Source organism: Epinephelus fuscoguttatus, linkage group LG19 (assembly GCF_011397635.1).
Source record: "Epinephelus fuscoguttatus linkage group LG19, E.fuscoguttatus.final_Chr_v1".
Taxonomy (NCBI): domain Eukaryota; kingdom Metazoa; phylum Chordata; class Actinopteri; order Perciformes; family Serranidae; genus Epinephelus; species Epinephelus fuscoguttatus.
The window spans coordinates 33,832,994-33,860,647 of NC_064770.1; the positions used below are offsets into that span (position 1 = coordinate 33,832,994).

Genomic DNA, 27,654 nt, shown 5'->3' on the forward strand with positions numbered 1-27,654 from the left:
CTGTAGAGAAATAGACTGCAGGGATGTTAAATAAACTGAGGATGTGTGAGGGAGAAATAACAAATAAGCTTGAAAACTTTTTCTCGCACTGACAAAAATATATTTTATTGCTGTAATGTTACCTCTGCTTGCACCTTGATATAAATGTGTTATAAGCTGTCCTGTGGGTCTAATTTCTACCAACAAAAATACCACTCAGCCTTTTTGAATCGTAAGGTCTCAGCATACAGCACCACATTTATTCATCCCTAAAAATGCTATTCAGTGTTGACTTTAAGCCATTTAAGTCAGTTTTGTGCCTTGTATATGTCCAACTATCACACTGAAGTTGTGATGACAGTTTGTTACAAATAATGAATCATTTAAACATTGATTTCTTTTGAATTCGAGGTCAGAATCTCAGGTAAAATATACCAAATGATCACAAATGTCCTTTGAATCATTCTGTTTTTAAATATATGGGTAATTTTACATGTAAACATGAAGCTGGTAAGTTAAGAGCAGTTTTTACCACACAGTCTCAGTGTGACAGAGAGTAGATCAGTCACTTCACACCGATGTCATCTTGGTTCAGAGAGCAGCTCGACTTTGCGTCTTGCCGTCTGTACCCAAACAGCTGGGTTCTGCATCTCCAGCCGACCGTCCCTCGTCTCGATGGTTGATCTGTTTGAAACCACCAAATGTCCTCCTCGTCCTCTGCAGTGCTAACTGTTCCACCATGACAGCAGCCCCAGCCCCGGGTCGCAGATGGTCCCCTGAAACAGCAAGGCAACAGCTCAGGATGGACGTGAAGCGACGCACAAGGGTGGTTATAAACATTTTAATTAATTAGTCGTAATCTCAGAAAAGGTAGTGTTACACCAGTATAAGAGCCCAGTCACACCAGCATTTATGACAACCAGAATAAATCACTTACAATCAGAGTGTACGGTGCCTCTTTCTTCTCCACGCTCTCCTCTGCTGGCGCCGCCGTCGACTGACCCGGTTGTGCTGCCGTGTCTGCCGTAGCGGTGGACGGGCCTGTCGGCGACGTGTCCACAAAGATTTCATCCGTCACTCGAAAACGGATCTCCTCTCCTTGGTCCATGTAGAGGTCGTGGGCCCCCTCGTCCGTCTCGTATTCCCACAGCCAGACTTGCTCTGCTTCATCACTGAGGCTGCAGCTAAGGTCCGCTGGACTGATCAGGAGCTGCAGCTACAGTCACATTCGTAATGATATGTGATGCAATCCACTTTCCGACATCTACAGGAACATTTAGAAAAAGGATACAACTTTGCAGGCTGTTGAAGTGACTCTGGTGGAATGAGAATGTCGTCAAAGAAGCCCATCGTCACTGTGAAACAGACGTTACAGTGTCAGTGTTTACATCGGTACATGTGAGAGCAGAGACACATGTGAGCCCTCAGGTCGACTGTTTATAATGTCTTCTAATTCTAAACACAATTCAGACTTTGTAGTGGAGTTTAATTTCTTTTTCTTCTTCTACATAAACCAGTTCTTGTTACGATTCCAACACTGAAGATAAATTATATTAAAAGAAAGTCAAATGAGGAGTAGACAGCAAGAGGTAGGTGGCTTCTTTGGTACCAGAGGTGTGAAAAAGTGTAACATGAAAAGAAAGAGAACCAAATAACTGAAAACTTCTTGGATCCTAGCGGGACTGATTTTTCATCGGCTTATCCAAAGCCAGGTCACGGGGGCAGCGGGCCAAGCAAAGCACCCCAGATGTCCCTCTCCCCAGCAACTCCTTCTAACTCCTCTAATGGGAGGAGCCCAGGAGGATCCTGATCAGATGCCCGTACTACCTCAACAAACCTCTTTCTATGTGAAGGAGCAGCGACTCTACTCCGAGCCCCTTACCCTATCTCTAAGGCTGAGCCCAGCCACCCTGAGGAAACTCATTCAGCTGCTTGTATCCACGACCTCATTCTTCTAGTCACTACTCAGAGCTCATGACCATACATGAGGGTTGGGACGTAGATGGACCAGTAAATCAAAAGCTTCGCCTTCCAGCTTAGCTCCCTCTTCACCAAGATGGTCCGGTACAGCGCGTGCATCACTGCAGAAGCTGTGCCAAACCGCCGATCCACCTAATGCTCCATTCCACCCTCACTCATGAACAATACCCTGAGATACTTGATCTCCTTCGCTTGGGGCAGCAACTCTCTCCCAACTCAGAGGGGGCAATCCACCATTTTCCGGCGAAGAACCACGACCTCTGACTTTGAGGAAACAAATAATCCATTTGCTAATGCATTTCTGGAGATTAAATCAAACATGCTGAGGTGAAAACACAGACGTTACCATGAACTCCCTCTTGACTGCAGTACTTGATCTTGCCGAGCAGGATCTCGTCGAGGAAAGGATGAAAAACAACGTACCTGAAATGAACTGACAGAAAGATGGGAGCCAATCAGTGGGTTAGAGTCAGGTTATTCATGACTTAAGATCTGAGTGCTAACAGTGGCACTAAGGGTGTTTCACTGTGGTGCCTGAGACCAACCTCTTTCACTCTGCAAGCCTGAGAAAGTGTTATATTATTGGATATAAGAAACAGCAGCAACCTGTTTTGGCTCTATATGAGCATGTCCTTTAGTACTTTACTCTGAGCAGGGCACTAAAAGGAAACTGTAGGACCGAATTTATCATAAACAAATTAAAACGAGGCAGCTACCCACTTATTTACAATCTGTTTGCAATATTTGGCAACACGTCTAAAATCTTAAGTGGCAATAAAAACACAAAACATGTTATGATGTGAGTCAGAGAGGAGATGAGAGAGCATCAAACCTTTGGTGTGTGAGGCTCCGTCCCCCGGGAATATGTAGGAGTCCTCCAGTTTAGTGATGTCATACAAACAGATGCACAGGCCAACGTTATAGACCACCTGTGGAGATACATTTGTGTTAGTATTATTCGTTCTCCAGCACTTTAGGGTTTATTGGGGGTGTTTTATAGGCAACAAGAAGAAAACTACTTTTATTGAGAAAAGGAGAATGTTTTTATAAAGTATACACTCTCCAGCCACTTTATTAGGTACACCTTGCTAGTGCCAGGTTGGACCCCTTTGCCTTCAGAGCTGCCTTAATTCTTGGTGTCACAGATTCAACAAGGTGCTGGAAACATTCCTCAGATATTTAGGTCCATATTGACATGATGACATCACACAGTTGCTGCAGATGTGTCGGCTGCACATCCATGATGAGAATCTCCCGTTCCAGCACATCCCAAAGGTGCTCTATTGGACTGAGATCTGGTGACTGTGGAGGCCATTGGAGTACAGTGAACTCATTGTCATGTTTGAGATGATGTGAGCTTTGTGACATGGTGCGTTATCCTGCTGGAAGTAGCCATCAGAAGATGGGTACACTGTGGTCATAAAGGGATGGACACGCTCAGCAACAATACTCAGGTAGGCTGTGGTGTTTAAACCATGCTCAGTTGGTACTAAGAAAATCTCCCCCACACCATTACACCACCAGCAGCAGCCTGAAGCGTTGATACATCAACAAGGCATTTTGGCTCACTGGATATTTTCCATCCTCTGTAAACCCTAGAGATGGTTGTGCTGAAAATCCCAGTTTCTGGCACCAACAACCATGCCACCATCAAAGTCACTTAAATCACCTTTCTTCCTCATTCTGATGCTCAGTTTGAACTTCAGCAGCTCGCCTGAATGCACTGAGTTGCTGCCACGTGATTGGCTGCTTAGCTATTTGCGTAAACACGCAATTGAAACAGGTGTACCTAATAAAGTGGCCGGTGAGCGTGAACATATTATACCTTGTTTGCCAGCTTCTTGTTGAGCTCCTCAGCTATGGCGTCGTTGAGTTGTCTATGGAAGTCCCACGGAGGGATCCTGACAGTGTCGACCATCTCCACCAACACGAACATGATGTAGGCTGGACACTGTGAGCAGGTACTCACTAGCACAGGAACATAAACACACACACAGACACACACAGAGCTGCTGTGGTGAAATAGCCGCACTGAGCTGTCAGGTGCCGCCAAACTCACTCTCACAAACGGTTTCCTGTTTTCACACAGCGAGGATTAAAATGCAGATCAATAACTGCTCACAGTCTGCCTAATGTCACTACTAAAACTATGATAATCTGCAGCGAACCAAGTCAGAGCAGTCCATGATGTCTCCATGTGATGATTTACGACAGTGAGTTTTTACGACATGTCGCAAAACTTAAAGCGACAGTGCACATTTTTAAAGTTTCCATTTAAGAAACAAAAACAAAAAACCTTTACTAAACATCTTCAATTCACAATAAATAAATATAATAAATAAATTAAAAAAAATACTAATTCCAAGCAGCATATTTTAACACGGAGAAAAAAAATAATAAAAATAAAAATAATAAAATAAAAATAAAATTATTATTATTAGTGCAGTAATAGTACTATTATACATAATTAGATAGCTACATATAGATATCTAAAATTATTAGCTCTGTTATTGTTAACATACAATGATTTTTCTTTGTATATACCATAACAGGTTATTTGGTTTCCATACTTTTTAAAGATTTAAATATAAATCAATAGATAAAATGTAAAAATGATGTTCAATGATACAATTGGCTAAATATATACATAGATACCAATATATAGGTACCAAACTGTCATTTTCTGTTTTCTTACATTAAATTTTCTTTATGAATTGTTAACAAAACCCTTGACTGCAGTACTATTAATAATTACAACTGTTTCATTTTGTCATAGACTATTTACCTCTATTGACTAATCTTTTTTTCTGTATTTGTGTAAATGCTTTCAATCCATTTATTTGTTCAGTGAAGTTAATTTGAATTTTTAGTTGTTTTAATTATCCGCATCTTTAATTAAGGTGCCACGCTATATCAGTGCAACAATAAAATAATAAAATTAGGAGTCTGAGCCAGTTTGCTTGGCTTCATGTTTGTGAAATTCACTCTTTATAATAAGCAACTGAATTATTTTAGAAACATTTACTTCCATTCCATGACATGATGAGACACTTTGCATCAGTCTGCACTCTCTGATCTGAATAATAAAATCACGAGCGTAGTTTAAATTTAGCTGAGTGTGGAAAAATAATTATATAGTACACAGAGTTCAAATCCATTTAAGTAGATACAGGTATGCAAGTATATATGTAGATACTTCAAAGTTGTGGCTGTTGTTTTGAAGTGAACAGATAAACATTACTGTATAAACAGAACAGACAAATAGTTATGAATGTTAATCAAATGTCAGTGAACATATGTTGAGGGTGTTCACCACAGAGTGGATCGCAGCCTGTTGGAGTTCACACCGAGCACTTGAGGGCAGCATCTACTGTAAGACTCCGTACAGACAACACATGATTTCATCACTGATTCCATTACACAAAGAAAAACACAAGACAGTCACTTCACAATTTTATCTTTATTAATTTACCAGTTATTTTGTAAATGTCAAGATAACTTTAATCTCCCGAGCAATAAAACTGTGGGTGTTTTGAATCATCTGCTTACATAAAGTCAAGTTTAATGCTGTTACTGGAGTGTGAGGGGAATCATCATTGTGATAAAACATCTGTTCATATTACTTATCTGCTGTACCTGAACAAAATGAAGCAGGTTGTAAAATAGATATCAAACACATCCAGGAGGACCGAACGGAGCACACCTGAGTACAAAAATCACACAACCGGCATGCCTTCATAAACATCTGATTTGTCACTTTACAGTAGCGCTTTTAAAACTCAGAGGCTTCAACCAGTGAACGACAGAGCATTATCTTACATCAGCGGTTGTTTTAAATGTGCTGACGGAAAAATAAAGATTAAATTCATCAGTATTTTTTAAAGAATAAACATTGATCCTTGTGAATTATGTGGGAAATAAAACCCTGTGTATAATCAAATAATTATGCACAGTAATATATTTGAAAGATCACATACTGACGGGGTTGATTTTTCAAACACAACTTAAAGGAGCTCTTCATGATATTCAGAGTGGATCTATGATTCAGAGGTTGTCTGCACACGGCTCTCAACATGGAGGCGGCTGAGCTGGAGGCTAGCAGCCAACAAACAGTTCTAACAACGGCAACAGTGCAGAGCTAACAATGTTAGCCTGGGAGGGAACAAGGGGGTGGGCGCTATGTTTCAGTGACAATGCCATCCTGATATCAGCTGTAACCGCCATAAGAGTGCAGTGCAGAGTGGCAGCAATTAGCTCACAGGGACACACTCACAGGGACTCACATGCACCAACATGCTGCTAGCCCATCCACCACAACAAAGGACAGAGAAGCTCGACGTGACTACATTCTCTGGTCAGGACGCCATTACTTTGCTATATCTTTACATAGCAAATCGTTTTTTCTGCTATATTAATGCTCTGAATATCATAAAGAGCTCCTTTATGGGTAATTATTACTTCCCAACATCTCAGTATTTTTATCAGGCATCTTTGGCAGTAAATCTGATACACTGGTGAGCAGTGTTTAACCATCAAAGTGATGATCTTAATGAGGATGTAAAACATGATTCGTAAAGAGCAGCTGATTATATGGACAGATAACCCCTACGTGGAGTCATTAACGTCCAAAACGACTCTAAAAGTTGGGCTGCTGCTATTCTAAATCATCTCTGTCCCTGAAAACTATCTGAACAAAACTAAAAGTTAAGAAAATACACATAACAAGTCACCTTTCTTGAAATAACACATCTCTTTTCACTGTCTGCAGCTGACAGCTACGATCCGACACCTGTGCTTTAATTTAACCCACAATCCAAAACTGGTTTGTGAAACCATTCGATTAAAGGAACTTGAGTTTAATCAAGATCACACAGGGGACTCTATGTTATGACATTATGTTACAGGAAGTCACAAACAGAGTTAACAGCTCTCATTTAGACAGGCAGCATACAGCATGTTACCAGCACTCTCTCTCTCTCTCATATATATATATATATATATATATCTATATATAATGATTTATCATTTATGTACACACCCCTATACAAAGTGCAACTATATATCACATCATTTACTCGGTTGTTTTAAATGTGCTGACGGAAAAATAAAGATTAAATTCATCAGTATTTTTTAAAGAATAAACATTGATCCTTGTGAATTATGTGGGAAATAAAACCCTGTGTATAATCAAATAATTATGCACAGTAATATATTTGAAAGATCACATACTGACGGGGGTTGATTTTTCAAACACAACTTAAAGGAGTTCTTCATGATATTCAGAGTGGATCTATGATTCAGAGGTTGTCTGCACACGGTTCTCAACATGGAGGCGGCTGAGCTGGAGGCTAGCAGCCAACAAACAGTTCTAACAACGGCAACAGTGCAGAGCTAACAATGTTAGCCTGGGAGGGAACAAGGGGGTGGGCGCTATGTTTCAGTGACAATGCCATCCTGATATCAGCTGTAACCGCCATAAGAGTGCAGTGCAGAGTGGCAGCAATTAGCTCACAGGGACACACTCACAGGGACTCACATGCACCAACTTGCTGCTAGCCCATCCACCACAACAAAGGACAGAGAAGCTCGACGTGACTACATTCTCTGGTCAGGACGCCATTACTTTGCTATATCTTTACATAGCAAATCGTTTTTTCTGCTATATTAATGCTCTGAATATCATAAAGAGCTCCTTTATGGGTAATTATTACTTCCCAACATCTCAGTATTTTTATCAGGCATCTTTGGCAGTAAATCTGATACACTGGTGAGCAGTGTTTAACCATCAAAGTGATGATCTTAATGAGGATGTAAAACATGATTCGTAAAGAGCAGCTGATTATATGGACAGATAACCCCTACGTGGAGTCATTAACGTCCAAAACGACTCTAAAAGTTGGGCTGCTGCTATTCTAAATCATCTCTGTCCCTGAAAACTATCTGAACAAAACTAAAAGTTAAGAAAATACACATAACAAGTCACCTTTCTTGAAATAACACATCTCTTTTCACTGTCTGCAGCCGACAGCTACGATCCGACACCTGTGCTTTAATTTAACCCACAATCCAAAACTGGTTTGTGAAACCATTCGATTAAAGGAACTTGAGTTTAATCAAGATCACACAGGGGACTCTATGTTATGACATTATGTTACAGGAAGTCACAAACAGAGTTAACAGCTCTCATTTAGACAGGCAGCATACAGCATGTTACCAGCACTCTCTCTCTCTCTCTCATATATATATATATATATATATATAATGATTTATCATTTATGTACACACCCCTATACAAAGTGCAACTATATATCACGTCATTTACTCACAGGTCCAAAGTCAGTGACTTTTTTTTAAGTATATAAGGATTCACCTCAGGAAGTGTAATTATTAATCCACACTTCCTGGACTACAGAATGAAGAAGTGACTGATTTATTAACTTTCTGGTTAATGACAAGCTAAACAGAGGACACCTACATAAAACATAGCAGCAGTGACCTCAAACATCCCTAAGCTCGCAAAAATATATAACCACAGTGTTTCAGTGGCGCACACTAGGTATACATTATGTCAAACTTAATCCAAGAATGATTTTGAATCTACATTTTCTACTGAAAACTTGTGTATCAATAGTGAACGTTACGCGTTGTATGTCAGTCTTGTGGAGTCACACACGACAGAGACGTGCGCTACAGAGTGAAATGTTTGCAAAGGATAAAAGAAGCATGGCGAAGCACACCTAAAACTACTTCCCTAACTCTACAAAGTGCTAGTGTACAGGCATCTGGACACTAGATTGTGCGTTAGTTTGTGTAAGAAGACAGCAGGCTTTCTCATGCTATGGAGGACCAAACCTCAACCTGAAAAAACATTCAACTCCAAGACAAACAGCCTGTCAGATCCCGTTACAGCTACACAAGGCAATTTCACACGCTGGCAGCTCCAGATGATAGTGAGGACCAGCAGAAACAATGAGAGAAAATATCACGTGTGAGAAGCTTTGACCCAAAGGATTTCATTGGGTTGATGAGACAAATGACCTACTATAGAAAAGTGGAGCTTTCTCCGGACATTGTAGGCTGATTTTTTATGATACTGTTATGCCGCAGTTTCCTTCCTACATAAAAAAAAAAACTTGCCCGCAGCAACACAAATCTGACTTCAGCCCATTTCCCCAAACGTATCAGGTTGCGGTTTGGACTGCATGAAGCAGCCTGGAGAGAGCAGCAAGAGAGACAGGGTGAGCAAAGAGAGACGCACAGATGCGAACACACACTGATGTTAACCTAGTAAAACAATCATGTATAACACACACATACACACACGCACCCACACAGGACAAAACACAGATGGAAAGAAAAGAAATAGCAAGGCTAGCGCTGACACAATGGCGGTATGTGTTGTGTTGTCACACAATGCGGTGTTATATCATGCAGAAAGACAGAGAACAAGCAAGTAGAGCTAAAATGATTTGTCGATTAATCAATTAGTTGATCGACAGATAATTAATTGAAAATCAAATAATCGTTTTAGTAATTTTAAAGCAAATGAGGCCAAACAGTTGTTGATTTCATGCCTCCTAAATCTGAGAATTTGATGCCTTTCTTTGTTATATGTGATAATAAACTGTATCACTTCAGATGAAACCATTTAAAGACATCAACTTGGGTTATGGGAAATTTCACAGGGCAAATTTCACTATTTCTTGACATTTTACTGACAGAACAATTCATCGATTAATAGAGAAAATAATGGACAGAATAACCGATAATGAAAATAATAATTCGTTGCAGCCCTGTGAGCCATCATGCAGTGAAAGAGACCCAGGGAGTGTACACAGATTCAAGGTCAAAACGAAAAGTCCAACAGCAGCAGCATAAAAACACAAGACCTCAGACGGAGTGACGATAGATTGGGCTGCAGTTGTACCGTGACAGTGGACGGGCTGACAGGATTTCAACCGATCCTGCTTACAGTAAATAAGTCAGTGTGCCTGGCAGTTTGTTTTCACAGTGGCTCAAAACAATGACTAGTGAGGCGACACTTGTTCAAGTTGAAGGCAAACCTAGCAGCCCGCCACAGGAGGAAAATGAAGGACGACTTGTGGAGTTTGTCGCTATTTAGTGCATTTCAAGTATGCTGCGTTCCAATGGGGTTGTGTTTACCACATTCACGAGAAGAGTCCAAATAAACGCCTCCTTGTTGTGGTGTTCACAGCTTCATAAGCTGAATTTTCTGAGAGCTCTGAGTTCATGAGCTCACATTCACGGCTTCCCATGTCATAAACACAAGCTCAAAAGTTCCATTTGAATGCAGCATCACATTGAACATGTGGTGGAAATGTTCTTCAGGTCTGGAGATAATGAAGGAAAGGTACATTCATGTGAGTTGGACAACTCAGTGAGCTTATTGAGCTGTATGGATGGAAACCACTGTGACAAATATAAAACAGGAAGCCTAATGAAGAACAACAATTGTCTGGTCTTTGGACGGACTTTGCAGTTAAAGATTTTGAAGCAGGAAGCTGTTAACTCGTCATTAAATATTAGGAAACTGTTATCTCAGCTTCACCACTTCTATTTTAATCGTATTTTGAATCTAACTTTATCAATGCAGGGTCTGACTCAGGTTTGTATACTGCTAGATTCGTTCACAGATTTAGGAAAACACAGCCTCATTCAACTGTCTGTGTGTGAAACAGTCAGCTGAGCGCTGCAGGGTAACACTCAATGAACAACTAAGCTTGACAAATCTGATTTTAAACTGAGGAGTGCTGCCAGTACGAACGATGCTGCCTTTTACAGACACACTCACACTGCTAAGCTTCGGTTATGTGCGCTTGATTTGAGCATGTTTGTGTAATTCTGGCTGTCGTCCGGGAGTGCTTTCACAGTAATCCTGTCTGTGCATGTGCGTGCCCATGTCAATGTGTGTGTGCGCTTTTCATCTGTGCAGCGACCTTGTGTGTGTGTGTGTGTATGTGTGTGTGTTTTCTTTAACTGATCATGACTACAGCTGTCCCTACACCAACATTTAAACCAACAGGTCTGGTAACTACCGTTCACCGCGTCTCTTCCTCTTTGCGAAGCCCCTTTCTCTGCCCTCACTTCTCCCCTTCTTAACCCATGCCAAGGCCCCTTGGTGGCCCCTACAGGCCCCACCTCCCGCGTCTCCACCTATTACTGGAGCTCCTTCATCCTGTTGAGAGCAGAGCCGGCCCTGAACCACTCGATCTGCGTCTCGTTGAAGGAGTGGTTTAGAGTGATGGACTCCTTGCTGCCGTCGCTGTGCTTGATCACTGCTGCCAGGGGCTGAAAGGAGCAACAAGATGCATCAATCATTTATCCAATTTTTCTTTGACATAATGTTAAGAAAGGCTCCGCTGTCTCTGGGGTCAACATTTCATTAAGCTGGGCATACACTGTATGATTTAAGTCAATTTTAGAAATGTTTAATTGAATTCTAACTCGTGCTGTACGAGTAAATCATCTGCAATGTAAGGCCAGAGCTCACTTTTTATGCGCTCATTTTGTACGGTCCGATCATCAACTCAGTCTGTGTGTGACTGGAAAGAAAGCTTGGTTGAAAGCTCAGAGGCAGGTAGAAGTTTGTTTGCCAGCTGAAGTCTGTAACGCTACACCAGTATGGTTCAGATGCATTATTGCCAACGTTCTTAGTTCATATACATCATGAAAGGAGGAGGAGGAGGAGGAGGAAACATCAACGTGAGAAAGAGTGAGAAAAAAAAACACATGATCTTGGGGAATCGACTCGTCACTCTGCTACAGCTGTGCGAGAGCCTGACAAAAATCTACTATAGTTAACTAAAACTAAACTGGGATTACAGCCTTGTGGTTGTAGGTCTCCACGAACCAGTTAACATCCATGTCTGTCCAGACACACATGTAGCAATGGCAGCCGACAATGCTTCAAATACAGATGTTGCTGCAAAGAAGCTTCAAATTCCAAAACCAAAACTAATCGGTTCACCGTTGAGTCCAACCGAATGTTCATGCCAAATTTGACAAAATTCCCACAAGGCGTTCTTGAGATATATCGCCCACAAAAATGGGACGGACAGACAAAATCCAGTCACAGCTTTTGGTGGCACAGAGGTACAAAAACTAGGTGGGAGAGAACATTTTATTTATTTAACAAGAATTTAAACTAGACTTGAGAAAAAAGGAAACTAACTAAAACGATACAGGACCCATCACACCCCCTGTTTGCAGTGTTTGAGTGGCTTCCCTCTGGATGTCGTCTTTGCTGCCCAAGCTGCAGGACTCAGAGGAAGAGGGCAACTTTTGTTCCCAGAGCTGTCCTCCTGCTCAACTCACAGCCATCACTGACCCGCTGCCTTAGTGATTTCAATACACCCAACCCCCCATCCACCCACCTCCAAACCTTCCTTTCTCAGGAAGCTTGAGACTGTATAGGAGGGCTGGACTGGACTCTAATGCAATGCACTTTAAGAATGTGTTTTTTACACTTGTTTTTATATTGTAGTTATTTATGTCTTGTGTGTTTTTTCTCTGAACTACTCAGTGTGCTGCTCTTAAATTGCCCCTCTGGTATAAATGAAGTTATTTGAACTGAACTGAACTGAACTGAACTGAATTGAATTGAATTGAATTGAAAGTAATTCAAACTAAACTAAAACACTCTGGAAACTAACTGAGACTAAACTGAATTAAAAACAAAATTTAACAATAAAATAAAAATGAAAAATATAAAACTATGATACCCCTGGCTTACCAACTGCCAACCAAAATTTATGACATGTCAGAAATTCAGCTGAACGTCTGGTGGCCATTCGGGAACAGATGGTCGAGCTCTGATAGCTACCTGCTCCCTGTGTACGCTGCATGAGAAATGATGCCCAACAAAGCTGAAATTCAGTCCAACTCTAAAATGAGTCGTGCGGCTGTTGTGTTTGTCTTTTAATACCAATGCTGAACTTCTAAAGTGTTGCACCTGACGAATCCCTCCTGTATTATGAAAACTAAAACCACGAAAAACTAAACTAAAACTAAACATTTTGAAGACACAAAAAAATTGGGTCCGACTCTAAACTGAGTTGTGTGGCTCAGAGAAAAATCAGGTCAGAAACAGGCTCAGATCATACAGTGTATGGCCAGCTTTAGTGCAGAATATTGCTCACCTTGCCAGGAGCAAAGGATTTTAGCCCAGCGATTGTAATCTTGTCGTCAGGGCGAATTTTTTCGTAGTCCTGGGGGTTAGCAAAAGTCAGAGGCAGCAGGCCCTGCTTCTTCAGGTTAGTCTCTGTGACGAGGAGAAAAGATGTAAATATGACAAATAACAAGACACCGACACTGATACTGTGCTTCCATAAGAGAGGGGCTCTTTGTCTAGGTGCATCTGTTACAAGGTCAGGGAGCATAATGCATGTGAGCATGTGTGTGTGGTTGTTATGGACTGGTTCCAGATCTCATGATGAATAAGCTGCTCCACTTACACAGAACTCATGATGCTAGAAATCTTTTTCATCAACACCAAATGACACTGAAAGCTTTGCATACAGAAAACTGCATCAACTGCATGCAATGGTTTATTTTGTGTGTTTCTGGTTCTGAAGAAATCTTTTCACACCAAAAAATGAAAGCAACATTCCTGATATCAGACGGCCTTTCATCTGCCCACTTACCTGCATCAAGCCTTCGATTACAAACTGCCACTAATGGACTGTAATTATAACTTGGAGGCTCTCTTCCATACTCCTTATTCTGGCAGAATGTAAACATGCCAGACTCAATAATCATCAGCTTGCTCTGAAAGCCAACCACACCTAAAGATGCCGCTTCCCTGCTGCCTCTACCGTTCACAAAGAAAATAAATTAACGGTTTGAGTGTAAAGATGATAAAACTGCAGTGATGCCTGAATATCTCTAAAATGAAAGACAGATTAGTGGTTGCATGTTATTTTATTCACTCTCTGTGCTCTGAAACTTACCGTGGATTCTGGCAAAGCTCTTGACGATGATGGCGCGTCCTCCAAGGTGTCGTGGCTCCAGGGCAGCGTGCTCTCTGCTGGAACCTTCTCCATAGTTCTCATCTCCGACCACCACCCAGTTCACTCCATTGGCCTGGATTATACAGTTAAACAAGACGAAGGAAACATTTAAACTGCTGTCAGGGTGGTGACAACGTGCTAAGGAGGAAATTGGGAATTTAGTTGCTGGAAAAACATGTAACACAAAGACAATTTTGCCTGGTGTTCGTGTGCCATTTAAATCAATGTAAAGTCTAAATGTAAAACAAATCATCAACTGACATCATCCCATCAAACTCACCTTGTAGTGGCGGGCCACATCGGGCACACCTCCGTACTCTCCTGTCAGCAGGTTTTTGACCTTGTTCACAGCATCGTTTTCACTGTTGACTGCACCAATCAGCAGATTGTTGGAGATGTTGTCCAGGTGACCACGGAACTTCAGCCAGGGCCCGGCAGCGCTGATATGGTCAGTGGTGCACTTTCCCTTCACCTACGGCCACGGAGAAAAAGAGAGGAAGAGGAGGAGTGGGCAATTCGGAGGATGAGGGAAGATGGAACAGAAATTTGACAATGGCTATTCAATGCTACACCATCCATCCATCCATCCATCCATCCATCTTCATACACTTATCTGGGGCCAGGCGATTCTGTGCCGACTTGAGGGTTTTACTCTCAGATCAAAGAAATTTTTCCAAGACGGGTTAACTGTGGCAAAAGTCTCGTAACCTGCGCTACTCCTTACTTACACATCCACCACAGCTTCCCTCCCACTTCCTGCTCACCTTGATAAGGACCCTCATGTCCTCCAGGTCTTTTCCATGCCACTTGTCGAAGGGCTCCAGCAGCTGCAAGCGGTTGCTGGTGGGGTTCACGTCCACCTGAACAACATCAATTCAGTGTAAGACATAAAGGCTCTTCCAAGAATATTTTCAAAGGATAGTGGGGCAGACAACTCCAATATCAAACTGAATTTTATTTGAACATCAAAAAATCAGTTTGTTTTTTAACAACTGTCACATAACACATCTCTGTGTGAAAAAGCCTTGATCACACTGTTAGTTTACACTGACTCTTTCATGTACCTTCTCAAACTCTGACAGAAGACGCTCACCTCACTTGAAGTCTGTTTTATTAATGCTGTGCTGCTCTCTAGGTTGTTGTCATAAGACACTGTATCTTATTAAATAAAAAAACAGAATCACCTTCACCGAGCTGCCCTCAGACGGGGGGTGCTGGTAGGTGTCCTGGCCTGGGTCGAAGTCTCTGGAGGGGAGCTCGTCACCAGTAGGCGGAGTCAGCTTGAACTTCTCTCCGTTAGGAGCGGTCAGGTAGTCGGTCTCTGGGTTGAAGTTGAGAGTTCCAGCAATAGCCATGGCGGTGACGATCTACAATGAATTACATAATAGGCATTTAGGGTGTGCAAATGTCAAAACCATTAAGGAATACAGAGCTAAGATTTTTATTGTGAAGTCCTCTACTGATACACACTCACTATGCTGTATGTATGAGCTACTGTGAGGCTGCCTATTGATGCCCATGTGGTCATGAATTGATCCTTTGCTAAGTCCTGCCCTTGGACGCAGACTGGCCAATCATAATGCAGAATCGGGCCAGCTCAGACCAGGGTCCGACAACAACACAGCTGTGCTCTATTGACTCTAATGCAGTCGTTCCACATTTCCTTCATTTTCAGGCTGGTTTCGTGGATTTGGAGCTAAATGTTGTGCCGTTGTGTATTAATGATACTCGTTACCTGGAGAGGTTGGAAAAAGATATACGTTTCTTCCCTGTTCCAAAACCAAAATCAAACCCTGAAAAGTGTAGGGTTAGCTAGCTAGCTACTGAAGATATAGCCTACTGAATGTATACACATGCTGCTTTTGCTTTTTAATGATTATAACAGTGAAACAAAGAGCGACCCTGCTGCACAGGAACCAGTGAAGGGAAGCAGGGAAACTTTGCTGGTGTTCAACCAGCTGTGTGTCATCGAAGTGTGTGCAGATGAACGTTGTTTGACTTCCCCCAGAGATCCCCGCCTGGTAGCAACACGGGGGTGAAGCCAAACACAGTTCCTCTGCACACACTGTGATGCCACACAGCTGGTTCAATATCAGCAAAGTTTCCCTTTATATTCATTGTCTTGTGTGGCGATCAGCAGTGATGTGGTGGTTCACTTTTATACTGTGATCTGTAGCCTATAGTTCAGCTTTAGCTTCTAACTATCTTTGTCTTTTTAACCTGTTGTTGCTGCTGAGTCAGTTTGACATCCTGGATATATCCTTCAGACACAGACTGTAGACCCCTCTGTCTGCTTCTCTCTGGAATCACTCTTTCATTTGTCCAAAAATATGATTATATTTCTTCAGGGAGTGCAGTTAGTTACAGTGTGGGCTCCATGCTTACTCTGACAGCTTGTCGGACCATCACAAAGGGGCGGGGCTTAGCGAAAGGTCAATTGCTGAGCTTGTATTTCACTTGATGTTCAACCTGCAGACTTCTTACCTCAGGAGAGGTGACAAAAGCATGAGTAGCGGGGTTGGCATCATTCCTGCCAGTGAAGTTCCTGTTGTAGGATGTGACAATAGTATTCTTCTCTCCTTTTTTCACATCCTTCCTGAAGAAAGTCAGAACACAGAGCATGTTAGTCTGATGCGTTGTGTTTAACCTGCATCACTCAGGGGAATTTTCTATTTGATCTTCCACCTTTACTACTGTGAGCCACCTGTTTCAAATCAGGTCTAAAGCCCTGCTTGTGTCCCTTAGCGGCTGAAGTTATCGTTAGAAATAGCATGCATACCTGTCCCACTGTCCGATGCAGGGTCCACAAGCGTTGGCAAGTACGATTCCACCAACATCACTCAGGATCTTGGCCTGAAACAGGTACAACATGAGTTTGAAGAAATCCTTTCTTGCATCTTTTCAACACACATCTTTGTATAAATGTTTTCTGTAAAACTACAATTACTGCCACACGGTTGTATTCCTACACCAGCCAGTCAAGTTGTAGTTCACATCCACGTCTATTCAGACTTAAACATGTAGTTAAGACTTTAAAAGAGTTTAATGAAAGGTCAATGATGTTGTAAAGAGACTCACATATCCGTCCCTCTCGATAGTGGCGCGGATCTGCTCAGAACCTGGGGTGACTGTGAACTGGGCCTTGCACTTCAGACCTTTATCCAGAGCCTGCTTGGCCAGAGAGGCTGCTCTGCCCATGTCCTCGTAGCTGGAGTTGGTACAGCTACCGATCAGACCTGCAAGACACAAGTTCAACGTTTGTAAGAGGAGAACAAGGAAACTAAAGTGAATGAGTCTACAGTTACAGTGGAAGAGTTTAAGTATTCATCTGTGCCTATGAAATAAGAGGAAGGCTGTTAAAGAAGAGAAGACAGAAAAGACAAGCAAGCCTGAAATTTTACATCTTTGTCATCTTAATTATATTCTACTCATTCTGTCAATGACTGGAATTATACTGTACTCGGCACGCATTTAGTAAGCTACTTTGGAAGGCCACACGCAGAGCTGTAATGTGATGCCATCCTGTCAGGTCAATAACACAGCTGCTAGGAACAAAGAAAGAAATATCCAATTTCACTAGACAAAGCATTAAAAATACTGACATTTGTAAGATAATACAGCTGTGTGACAAATACTGACCAACTTTAACTTCCAGAGGCCAGCCGTTCTTCTTGGCCGTAGCCCCGATATCAGACACGGGGTGGGCCAGGTCAGGGGTGAAGGGCCCGTTGATATGGGGCTTCAACTGTTAGTAGAAAAATAAGGCATAATGAATTCATAGTTCGGGTAATGTGGGACATGTGTGCGTATGCTATAAATATTGTTTTCTAAATTTGGAAACTTTTTAAAGAGGAACACTAATAATAAGCACTTAAGCTGCCTCACCATCCACATGACACAGAACAGGATGAAGCCAAAGTATGTGACTAAATGAGAAGTGGGTGCTGGAGTCTGTTTTAGTGTACAGCACTTAAATTCACATCAGGAAAGCTTTTACTTAACATACCAACACATGCATAATTTGGTAGGTAGGCGACTCTTAAAGGGGACATCTTATATTTATTTTAAGGTTCACACTTGTATTTCAGGTTTACATGCTTTTATTAAAACAAAAACACTTTATTTTCATCATACTGTCTGTGCTAAAACACCTGTATTCACCCTCTGTCTGAAACACTCAGTTTTAGCACCTGTTTCTTTCAGCCCCCCTCTCAAAAACAGCCCGGTCTCCTCTAAAGTGGTCAGCTTTTTTTGTGGTTTTCCATATTTCAGTGTCTCTGCACTGTAACTGCTGCTGGAAGAATGACTGCAACGGAAAATAGCAGCAACTTCTACCGTAAAAAAGGAAAAAAAAACAAAACAATAAAAGCTTCTTGTTACAGGGCTGCCCCTAACTAAGAATTTTACAATATTAATTGAATTATTAAATTATGTTTTGGGCGGAGCAACACAATGGTTTGAGTTGAAGGTGTGAGAAAGAACAGTATCAGTAACATTGTTAACACTGTGCTACATTACAGAGAAATACAAAACCGTACTAATGAACCTTCATTAATATAGGCCTATATTTTATCTCCAAATGCACGTCACACACTGAGCGAGCCGCCTGTTAATGACGCTGTGGGCTAATGGGCATGTAGCTACTTCCATGTTTCAGATGATACGTCATGTTTGTAGTCGACCAATGAAGATGAGTTTACATATCACCTTGGGTTCGTCCTTCACCTTCTCAAAATGAGCCCACACTTTGGATTTCCTGCCCGACATGTTATTAACTAGCCTGTGGAATAACCGCAGGTACCAGCCCTGGAAATTAACCTGACTGCTGTCTGACTGCTGAGCGTGGACACTTCCTGTGTCTGTCCTTTCAAATTAAAGTCACACATGGTCCAGTCATATAGGTTTTGATTTATTTTGACAAGGTGCAGCTCCTCATAGAGTTTCAGGTTTGTTTTTTCTGCGACTAAGCAACCAATGAATTCTTGCCGACTAATGACCTTTCTGGTTGACTAATATTTCGACTATTAAGGGGCAGCCCTACTATGTAATGTAAAAAACAGTAGCGTGCCTGGGGTGTGGTGGTAGAATAAGTGTTTCACCAGCCCATCACTCAGGTAAAGGCAGTCAACCTCAGGGAAACACTGGCCTTAAATTACAAGACTTGTGACAACGCTTTGACTCACCTCACTCAGGTTAATCTCAATGAGCTGGTCGTATTCACAGCCTTTATCTGGGACCAAGTCATCTTTGAACTGATCGGCCACAGTCGCGATCTCTGAGAGGGAATGAGGGAGGAGACAAAGTTGTAGGTGCGACACACTGAGTGAATAAAGACTAAACAGACAGAGTAACATTAAAGAAACCGACCTCCACGGCCAGTTTTCTCCATGTACGTCCTCATGCGGTGGTTGTAGGGGAAAATGGATGTGGTGGCTCCAATCTCAGCACCCATGTTACAGATAGTGGCCATTCCTGAAAATTCAAAGAGTGAAATAAACTGAAGTCGCCACTGTTCTTCCTGTCTTCAATTTTCACATATAAATAAAGAGTGTCTATCACAAACATTCCAGTTTTTCAGATGTATCTCATCCCTACCAGTGCAGGAGATGGAGTCAACTCCAGGTCCGTGATACTCCACAATGGCTCCTGTGCCACCTTTTACAGTCAGGATGCCAGCCACCTTCAGGATGACATCCTTCGGAGAGGTCCAACCAGACAGGGTTCCTGTCAGCTTCACTCCAATCACCTGAGGGGAAAAAAACATGAAAAAAAAAGACAAAGGTAGAAACATTTGTAGAGACACCTAGTGGTTGAAAACAGGTTGAAACTGCTTTGAAATTAAAATTAATTTACAAGATATCAAATGGCCAGAACTCACTTTCGGACACTTGAGCTCCCAGGGGATTCCAGCCATGACATCCACGGCATCAGCGCCACCCACTCCAATGCAGACGGCCCCCAGGCCACCGCCATTAGGAGTGTGGGAGTCTGTACCAATCAGCATCACTCCAGGATAGGCATAATTCTCCAGGATGATCTGTCCAAAGGAAGAGACATTCAGAGTCAGTCAAACATTTTTTCCTGGGGCCTCAAACTTCAAACAAAGTGTAGTTTGAAATAATTTATAGCATCATTATAAATCAGTGTAGTGTACCTGATGGATGATCCCTGATCCAGGTTTCCAGAAGCCAACTCCATATTTAGCAGCAGCAGTGGCAAGAAAGTTGTACACTTCCTCGTTTATCTCCTGCGTTGAGAGTTATTGGGGAACAGTTATTTTCACATATGATGCATGAGAATCCTTGATGTAACCATAAAATAATAAACTTTGCTGCAGCACTTAACCCTGAACCCTGTAATCCAACAATATGATCACACCTACAGAATTTGAACCAACCCGTTGCATCTACTGTACCCCAAGAAAACTGTTTAAAGGAACAGTTCACCCCAAAATCACAAATACATATTCTTCCTCTTACCTGTAGTGTAATTTATCAATTCAGATTGTTAAGAGTTGCCGAATGTTAGAGATATTGGCTGTAGAGATGTCTGCCTTCTCTCTAATATAATAGAACTTGATGGCACTTGGCTTATGGTGCTTACACGCCAAAAAAATACATTTAAACAACTCAACAGCAATGTCTCTTTCCAGAAATCATGACCCAGTTACTCAAGACAATCCACAGACCTTGTTGTGAGCATTTTCTTTCTACCAAAGTCCACCCATCAACTCTATCACTGTGCAGTAGGAAGCGTGCATCTATTCATAAAAGAGAGGCCTTGTACTTGTGACAATGCGAGATGTAAACATTAATGGCGTCCTCCTCAGCTGAGCTGTAACATTAGCTAGCTCAACGGACCATATGCCGCCCACCAGGACAATGCCATGATGTTGTTTCTAGTAGACAACTACAGCACTCCTCAACAAGCTTATGACCCTGAGGCAGAGGCAGACACCAAGCGGCAACCTCCGGGGCTGAAAAATGAAGCCAACGTGGAAGTGCCACTGTGTCACTGTGCAGAACAAAGTGTGCATCTACTGCAAACTCACCTAGCACCACCAAGCTAGCTAATGTCACAGCTCAGCCAAGAAGGACACCATTAATGTTTACACCCGCTCTGTCATGAGCACAAGCCTCTCGTCGTTTGCAGGGTGTAGATTGGTAGAAAGAAAATAGTTCCTGCATGAAACTGTTCCCAACAAGGTCTGTGGATTATCTTGAGTCAGAGGAAACATATGTATTTTTGATTTTAGGTTGAACTGTTCCTTTAAGGCCGCTACCTTTGCAACCTCATCAATCCCCGCTAGCTAAGGATCAATTATTAAATAAATCTAAACAAGCCAGTTCAACACAATATACCTTACTGTTAGTTACTGAAAAGTTATCTTGAAATGCAGCTGCACTAATCAAACACTGCCCAAAATAGAAATTGGCTCTTGTTGCACTCATTGTGTTGGTTGATAAAAACTGGCTCAACTAACACAATGAGCCAAAAGTCAGAGGAGAAACTTATAAAGCTGCTGAGTCTCTCCATAACTGCTTCCTGCCGACACATTAATGGGACCTTATGAGGTTGGTATCGGATACACACTTTACAAGCAAAATGGATAGAGTTACAGTCTGTTGTTGTTGGCATCAACTCTGTGTGTGTGTGTGACAGGCTGTAAAAACCTGAACCAGCTCTGGTCCCCTGAACCTGAAGTCAGCATTACGCAGTGTTGTAATGTTTTGTCAGTCATGTTCAAACCAGTGGGATGATGACCTCCTTTTATATTTTGTTTTGTAGTAATAAGCATTCAAGTCCATGTCCACTTGTCAAAACTCTGTCTGATCAGATTAGACTGAAAATGTATGGCAGAATGAGGCTAGTAGCAAAGCAGAGAGGCACCAAAACATGCATCTCATTAGGTGAAAAGTGTCAAAGAGAAATCTTTTCTTCTGTCAATAACAATTTGCAACCAATGGTCGTACCATAAAAACATATTAAGGCTGTACCAAATGTCACGGTTTTAAATTTGGAGCTTCTTTCGAGGTTTGCGAATGAAGCTTTGAATGTCTGTCGTCATATTTTATGAGTCCATCACCCTAAAGAAGGCTTAAATTTGACTTTTGGACTTGACAACACTTTGGAGTAATTGGAAATGTTTGGATCACACAAGTCGGAAACTATACAAACAGTATAATACTTATAATATCAGTGTCGGCTAATCTTTATCTGCAACTGTGCAGAAATGATTTCGCAAATTTCAAATGTCAACATTATGCATGAAGCTTTTAAGCATTTAAATATTCAGCACAGCCAAAATATTAAAACTACAATATGTATAATACCACGCTCCATCCATCTGTTCTCACCTTAGCTCTCTGCAGGTCCTCGGCCCCTCCGATCTGAGCCTCAATCAGATGATCACAGTGGATGGTGGAGGGAACCGCCACCTTGGGCAGACCACTGCTGATGAACTGCAGCATTGCCATCTGAGCTGTAGCATCCTGCATCGCCACGCGGTCTGGACGCAGGCGCAGGTAGGTGCGGCCGCGGTCAATATCCTGCCCCACTGGATCATCCAGGTGACCGTACACAATCTTCTCCGACAGCGTGAGAGGCCTGCCGAGCCTGGTGGGGTGGAGTAACACAAAAATGTAGCATCGGATACCACAAAAATCTTCACTTCTTATATCTACACATATATTTTAAATGTTTTTGCAGTGTCCTCCTGTGCTTTGTGTATCACTCCTGGAAAGCACTACATTTCATCTGTGGCTAAGAATCATGGAAAAGCCCTGAACAACTAAAGATACTATAGCTTATCAGGACAGCAAACATTTGGAGGCAAGCTGTTCATGTAATAGTCACATAACAGCCACACAAAAGGCATTTCCTATTCCTGGATTACAGCATGTGCTAAGCGCAGTACGAGGGACCTCCAGGACATCCAAAGTTAGCTCCGTGGCCCCTGTTGACCCTGACAAGTCAACACTGTAAATGCCACAAGATTAACTGTGCAGCTGTAATGAACACCAGCCATTCCTCGTGAGCCAAACTGTAATCAACAAGGAACTCTATGTGTCCATGTGTAGTTCTGAGAAGTCTCAACTGCTGACCTCCTGCGCACAGTGTTGATGTTCTCGTGCATCTTCTCATAGTTAACGCTGGAGCCGGGCTCAAAGCGGCTCATGGCCACCTTGGCCTTAGCGCTGAAGGCTGAGGAGACATGAATGCGCCTTGCACCAGTTCCAAGGGCCAGCTAGACCAGAGGAAACAGAGGACAGTGTTGAGAATTAACAACACAGTTTTACTGCACAATTTAGGACTAACACATTACGATTTTAGTTATATAATAAATACGCAGAGAAAATAGAGGTCACTAAATTATGCAAGAATGGAACCACATGTGAGGATAGTTAAAACATAATCTTGTAAGTCGCACCAGTAACAATGTGGCCTACAGAGACGCAGAGGAATCCTCCATTTTGGTCGCAAACAGGCTGGGTCAGTTTGATTAGACATTGATCAGATCAGCAAGAGAACTTGGAATGTCTCGAACCGCTCTACAAATCAGTATTGGAGCTGAACAAGGCATTTTTAAATGAACAGTCATTGTTACATTGTTTTTGGATTGACAACATTTTTGGGGGATTTTTCAGTGCTGTCTTATCAATACTTAATTTAAATGTCAGGATTATGTTCATGCTGGTAATGAAAACAGGCTGTCAAAATATTATCCAAATCTTTCTTCTCCAGCAATAGCAAACTGACATTAATCTATTTGTAGACACTGTGTAAACCATTTTAAGACCTCTCTTTTAATAACTTTAATGTACTTCAAGTGTGTGATGTAAAATTTTATTGAGGAGTAAAATAGATAATATACAACTACTGCATCAACATTCTGGCAGAAACCCAATATAACACTGAATATTAGAAATTAAATCAGAACACTGCTTAAAGAGTGGGTGATCCAAGCCAAAATATGAGGGATGCCATGTTCACTTCCTTTAGATCTCACCCTTAGTGTTGATATTCAGCGGAAAATCACAATGTTCAGAGAAAAGTGGGTTAGAGTTTATCCAGCTCATATTTCAGGGTAAGCCTCGCCCACTAGGCTGTTACTATCAGTGTGATACACTACACTCTAAACTATGAGCACTAGAGGTACAGGCAAAGTAGTTTAGAAGAGCATCATTTACTACAAACATAATCAGTGTAAATAAACTGGCAGCAGCAGTGGAAGATTTGCTCTGATGCCTTTTCCCATTGCTCCAGGATATGTGGGTTTTTGGTGGCCAGCATTGAACAGTGATCAAGAATAGGCAGAATAAGGCCAGTATGGTCATTCACTGGTATTTCATTAGCAGAAATAGACATTTTGGGATGTCATTAGCCCTTGCAATTTACAGAATACCTAATGTTAAGCCTAAATGCGGAGACTCAAACTAATCGGGTTGGTTCCCAGGCTATCTCATCATCAAAACTATACTCAGATGTGTTTAAAACATTCACAGAACTCTTGTGGCCACACTAGAACACACTGACACACTACTGGGCAGCAGGCTCAGTGTTTGAGCCAGTTCTTTTGACAATAACAGGTGCAATAATTAGTTTGATTGCATGGGTTTTATATTATGTTGTAAATCAATGCAATGCTATCTAGCCTCCCTCATGTTTACATAATAAACTAAACGTGCAATAAGTGAGACTGATGGCCTTTCCTGTACTGCTTAAATATCAACTAGTTCTCTTCAAATGGAAAAAGACATCTCATAAACATTGGCAAATGGAGGTAAACGGCACATCTAAAATCAAAGCACATTACTCTGGCAACCATTTTCGTCTCATTTCCACTTATTTTCTTATTGTGTAATTTTATAATAGGTATGTTCTCCCTGTATTTTTCTCCTTATACCACTTACAATACCATATTTATTTATGGGAATAAGACTTGTTGACATAAGTGAACGTTTATGTGTGGTGACATCATCTGTGAGAATAGTTTTTGATTTATATTCTCAAATATCAATGCAAATATTAAGATAATAAATTGACGAAGCACCACGAAAAGCAAGACTGCACCTAGGGCTGAGCATTATCTTGATGTTATTTCAATATTGTAATATGAGATTGAATATTGTCTTAGATTTTGGATATTGTTATTAGCCTATTTTTATATTTTATATAACCTTTATTTGACCAGGAAGTTCCACTGAGACTGAAAATGTCTTTGCAAGAGAGACCTGGCCAAGATAGCAGCCAATCAAAACACATTTAAAATGCAACAAATACAACACATAATGCAAAAATCCACAATAAAACAACATAGCGGCCTCTCAAGAGAAACAAGCGCATGTCTCTGTCACCACATTCTTCGTGACGCCCTTAAATTCATCAATGGATATAAGCATTTCCGATTTAAGATCCTTTTAAAGAGTATTCCATGTCCAAGGTGCATTGTAGGAGAATGCAGTTTTCCCCAGATCAGTTAAAATCTGCGGTACATTAAAAAGCAGCCACTTGGAGGGCGTAGCTGGTAACCAGAGGTAGGCCAGAAATTTGCCCAATATTGCTTCATGGATAAAAATACACCAGTGTGAATGGTCAATGACGTCCAACCCACTTGTATCCTAAGTGCTGTCCTGTCCTGGTTTGTATGACAATAAAATTATGTAATTTTCTGAATTTGCCAGACTGTTCTAGCTGCTGCATTGTTTGCCTTTACCCATTTTGTCATTATGTCCACGTTGATGATAAACATTTATCAAAAATCTTATTGTGTAGGCTATATATTTCGAGAAAGCACCATAGGCAATCCTACAATATCCTAATAATAATTCAAGGTATGTGGTTAAAATTATCATGATATTTGAGTTTCTCCATATTGCCCAGCCCTAACCTCACCCAGCAGACAACAGAAACTCATGTATTCATCATTTACAACACATGACACAGAGTGTAGGGCGCAGGTTACTTTTATGTTAACATCCTTTAGTAAAAAGTTGCTTATGGAGGGCCCTGTGTAATTCAAAATAAGCATGTACTATTTGATTTCATCCACTAACCAACAGAGGCCCAGAAACACACCGCTCAGCATCAGCCCCAGCTGTCAGGAGTGAACTATTATAAAGAGCGTATGACGAAAACTCCGTAACCTTGCGATCACCTTGTAAACATCAAGCCACCTGGGACCGTTAGCATCCACTACTCAGTTGATACTGACTAAACTTGATGCTGTTATTAACATTATAATAACATAACACTGGTATCTGTACAGTCAGACTTGGTTTATAACGGTAACGATGCGTCGCTGTCATGAGTCAAACGAGGACACGGTGACCTCACTAACGGCGGCTCGGTGCGCACTCTTCTCTACATTTACCGGCTGTCGGTCAAGCTGGAGCAATACCGGCTGTACTAAACGTTAACACGTATCTATTGTCACATGTGTACTCGATAGCAAGGCATTTAAAAACTCTGCGAAGGAAAAATAACGTTTTCTTACCCGCAGCCTAGTGACTGTCAAACAGTAAGACGCCATTTTGTTCACTGACAAAGATGAGTGTCGGCTTCGTGTGACGTCACCGGTTTATGGAGTCCGTTATTTAATTATTGGGTTAAAAAAAAATAATTGAATTAAATTCAATAAGTAAATGTTAATATTTTTGTAAATAAGATATTATTGAATTAAAAATGTTTTAAAAATAATAAACGATTTTTATTATTATTATTATTATTATTATTATTATTATTAATAGTAGTAGTAGTCATCTATTTAAATTAATGAGACAAACAAAGCAGTTATTCTTTTTCTTCATACAGTCCTTCTCTGAACTCTCTATTGACATCTTTGAAAAAGAAGTTTCTACATGACTTCTATGTGCCAGTTGCTACATCATATCTTGATAACACATTTATTTCATATAAACTTTATCTTGTTGTTATAGGCATAAACTAGGCAATGGTAGAAAGTAACAAGCATTTACTTAAGTACTGTAATTAAGTACAATTTTTAAGTATTTGTACTTCATTTGGGTAGTTCCATTTTGAGCTACCTTAAAGTCTACTTCAACTCCACTTCATTTCAGGGACAAATGAAAAAATGTCCTTTTACTTCTTTGACAGGTACTTTTAAGTTTCAGATTTCATATATAGGCCTACGTAGATTTGCCCATTTATCCAACATTGTACTGATTAAAATAGATAGCTATATACAAAGTAGCCAGGACGTAAAACTACAACTATAGCTTCACCCCAGCAACACAGTATCAAAATATTGCTTACACAGTGATGCATCAATAATGATACAAATCAAAGAAAATCTACTGCTAATATTCAGTATTTTTGTAATTTAGTATTGCTACTTTTCTTAAGAAAAAATTCTCAATACTTTTTTCACCACTGGAACTAAAAGATGTCCATGAAACATAACATAATATCACATATGATATGATAGAAATATAATAAATTGGTACATTTTTGTATTTTTAATGCAATATTAGACACTCAAGTTAAAAAAAATCATAAAATAGCCTTGGCTGGAGGACATTATTGAAGTGAACAGCATGTTTATAGGCTCACTCTGTACTGTCCATTCCTTTAATGTCATTTTCAACCCCGTTTTATGTTAAAAATATTTTCTACCTGAAATCCAGTACTTCGAAATTTTTAAAAA

At 41.0% G+C, this 27,654-nt stretch overlaps 2 protein-coding genes across 2 annotated transcripts; both read right to left on the reverse strand.

The window, feature by feature from the left end:
- Positions 1-4,169, reverse strand: polr3h (polymerase (RNA) III (DNA directed) polypeptide H). Its single transcript, XM_049562246.1, has 6 exons — positions 3,785-4,169; positions 2,792-2,888; positions 2,306-2,392; positions 1,271-1,334; positions 917-1,151; positions 1-755 (listed from the first exon to the last, which is right to left on the reverse strand). Exons 1-6 carry the CDS (start codon positions 3,893-3,895, stop codon positions 705-707), a joined length of 645 nt encoding a protein of 214 aa, XP_049418203.1. The 5' UTR covers positions 3,896-4,169; the 3' UTR covers positions 1-704.
- A 1,231-nt stretch (positions 4,170-5,400) lies between these two features.
- On the reverse strand, positions 5,401-26,549 carry LOC125878932 (aconitate hydratase, mitochondrial-like). Its single transcript, XM_049560453.1, has 18 exons — positions 26,485-26,549; positions 23,093-23,235; positions 22,346-22,604; positions 20,143-20,235; positions 19,867-20,025; positions 19,584-19,734; positions 19,356-19,460; positions 19,172-19,263; positions 17,628-17,733; positions 17,067-17,224; positions 16,768-16,841; positions 16,473-16,584; positions 15,173-15,355; positions 14,753-14,848; positions 14,269-14,460; positions 13,929-14,061; positions 13,119-13,240; positions 5,401-11,268 (listed from the first exon to the last, which is right to left on the reverse strand). Exons 1-18 carry the CDS (start codon positions 26,518-26,520, stop codon positions 11,137-11,139), a joined length of 2,346 nt encoding a protein of 781 aa, XP_049416410.1. The 5' UTR covers positions 26,521-26,549; the 3' UTR covers positions 5,401-11,136.
- Positions 26,550-27,654: the final 1,105 nt, after the last annotated feature.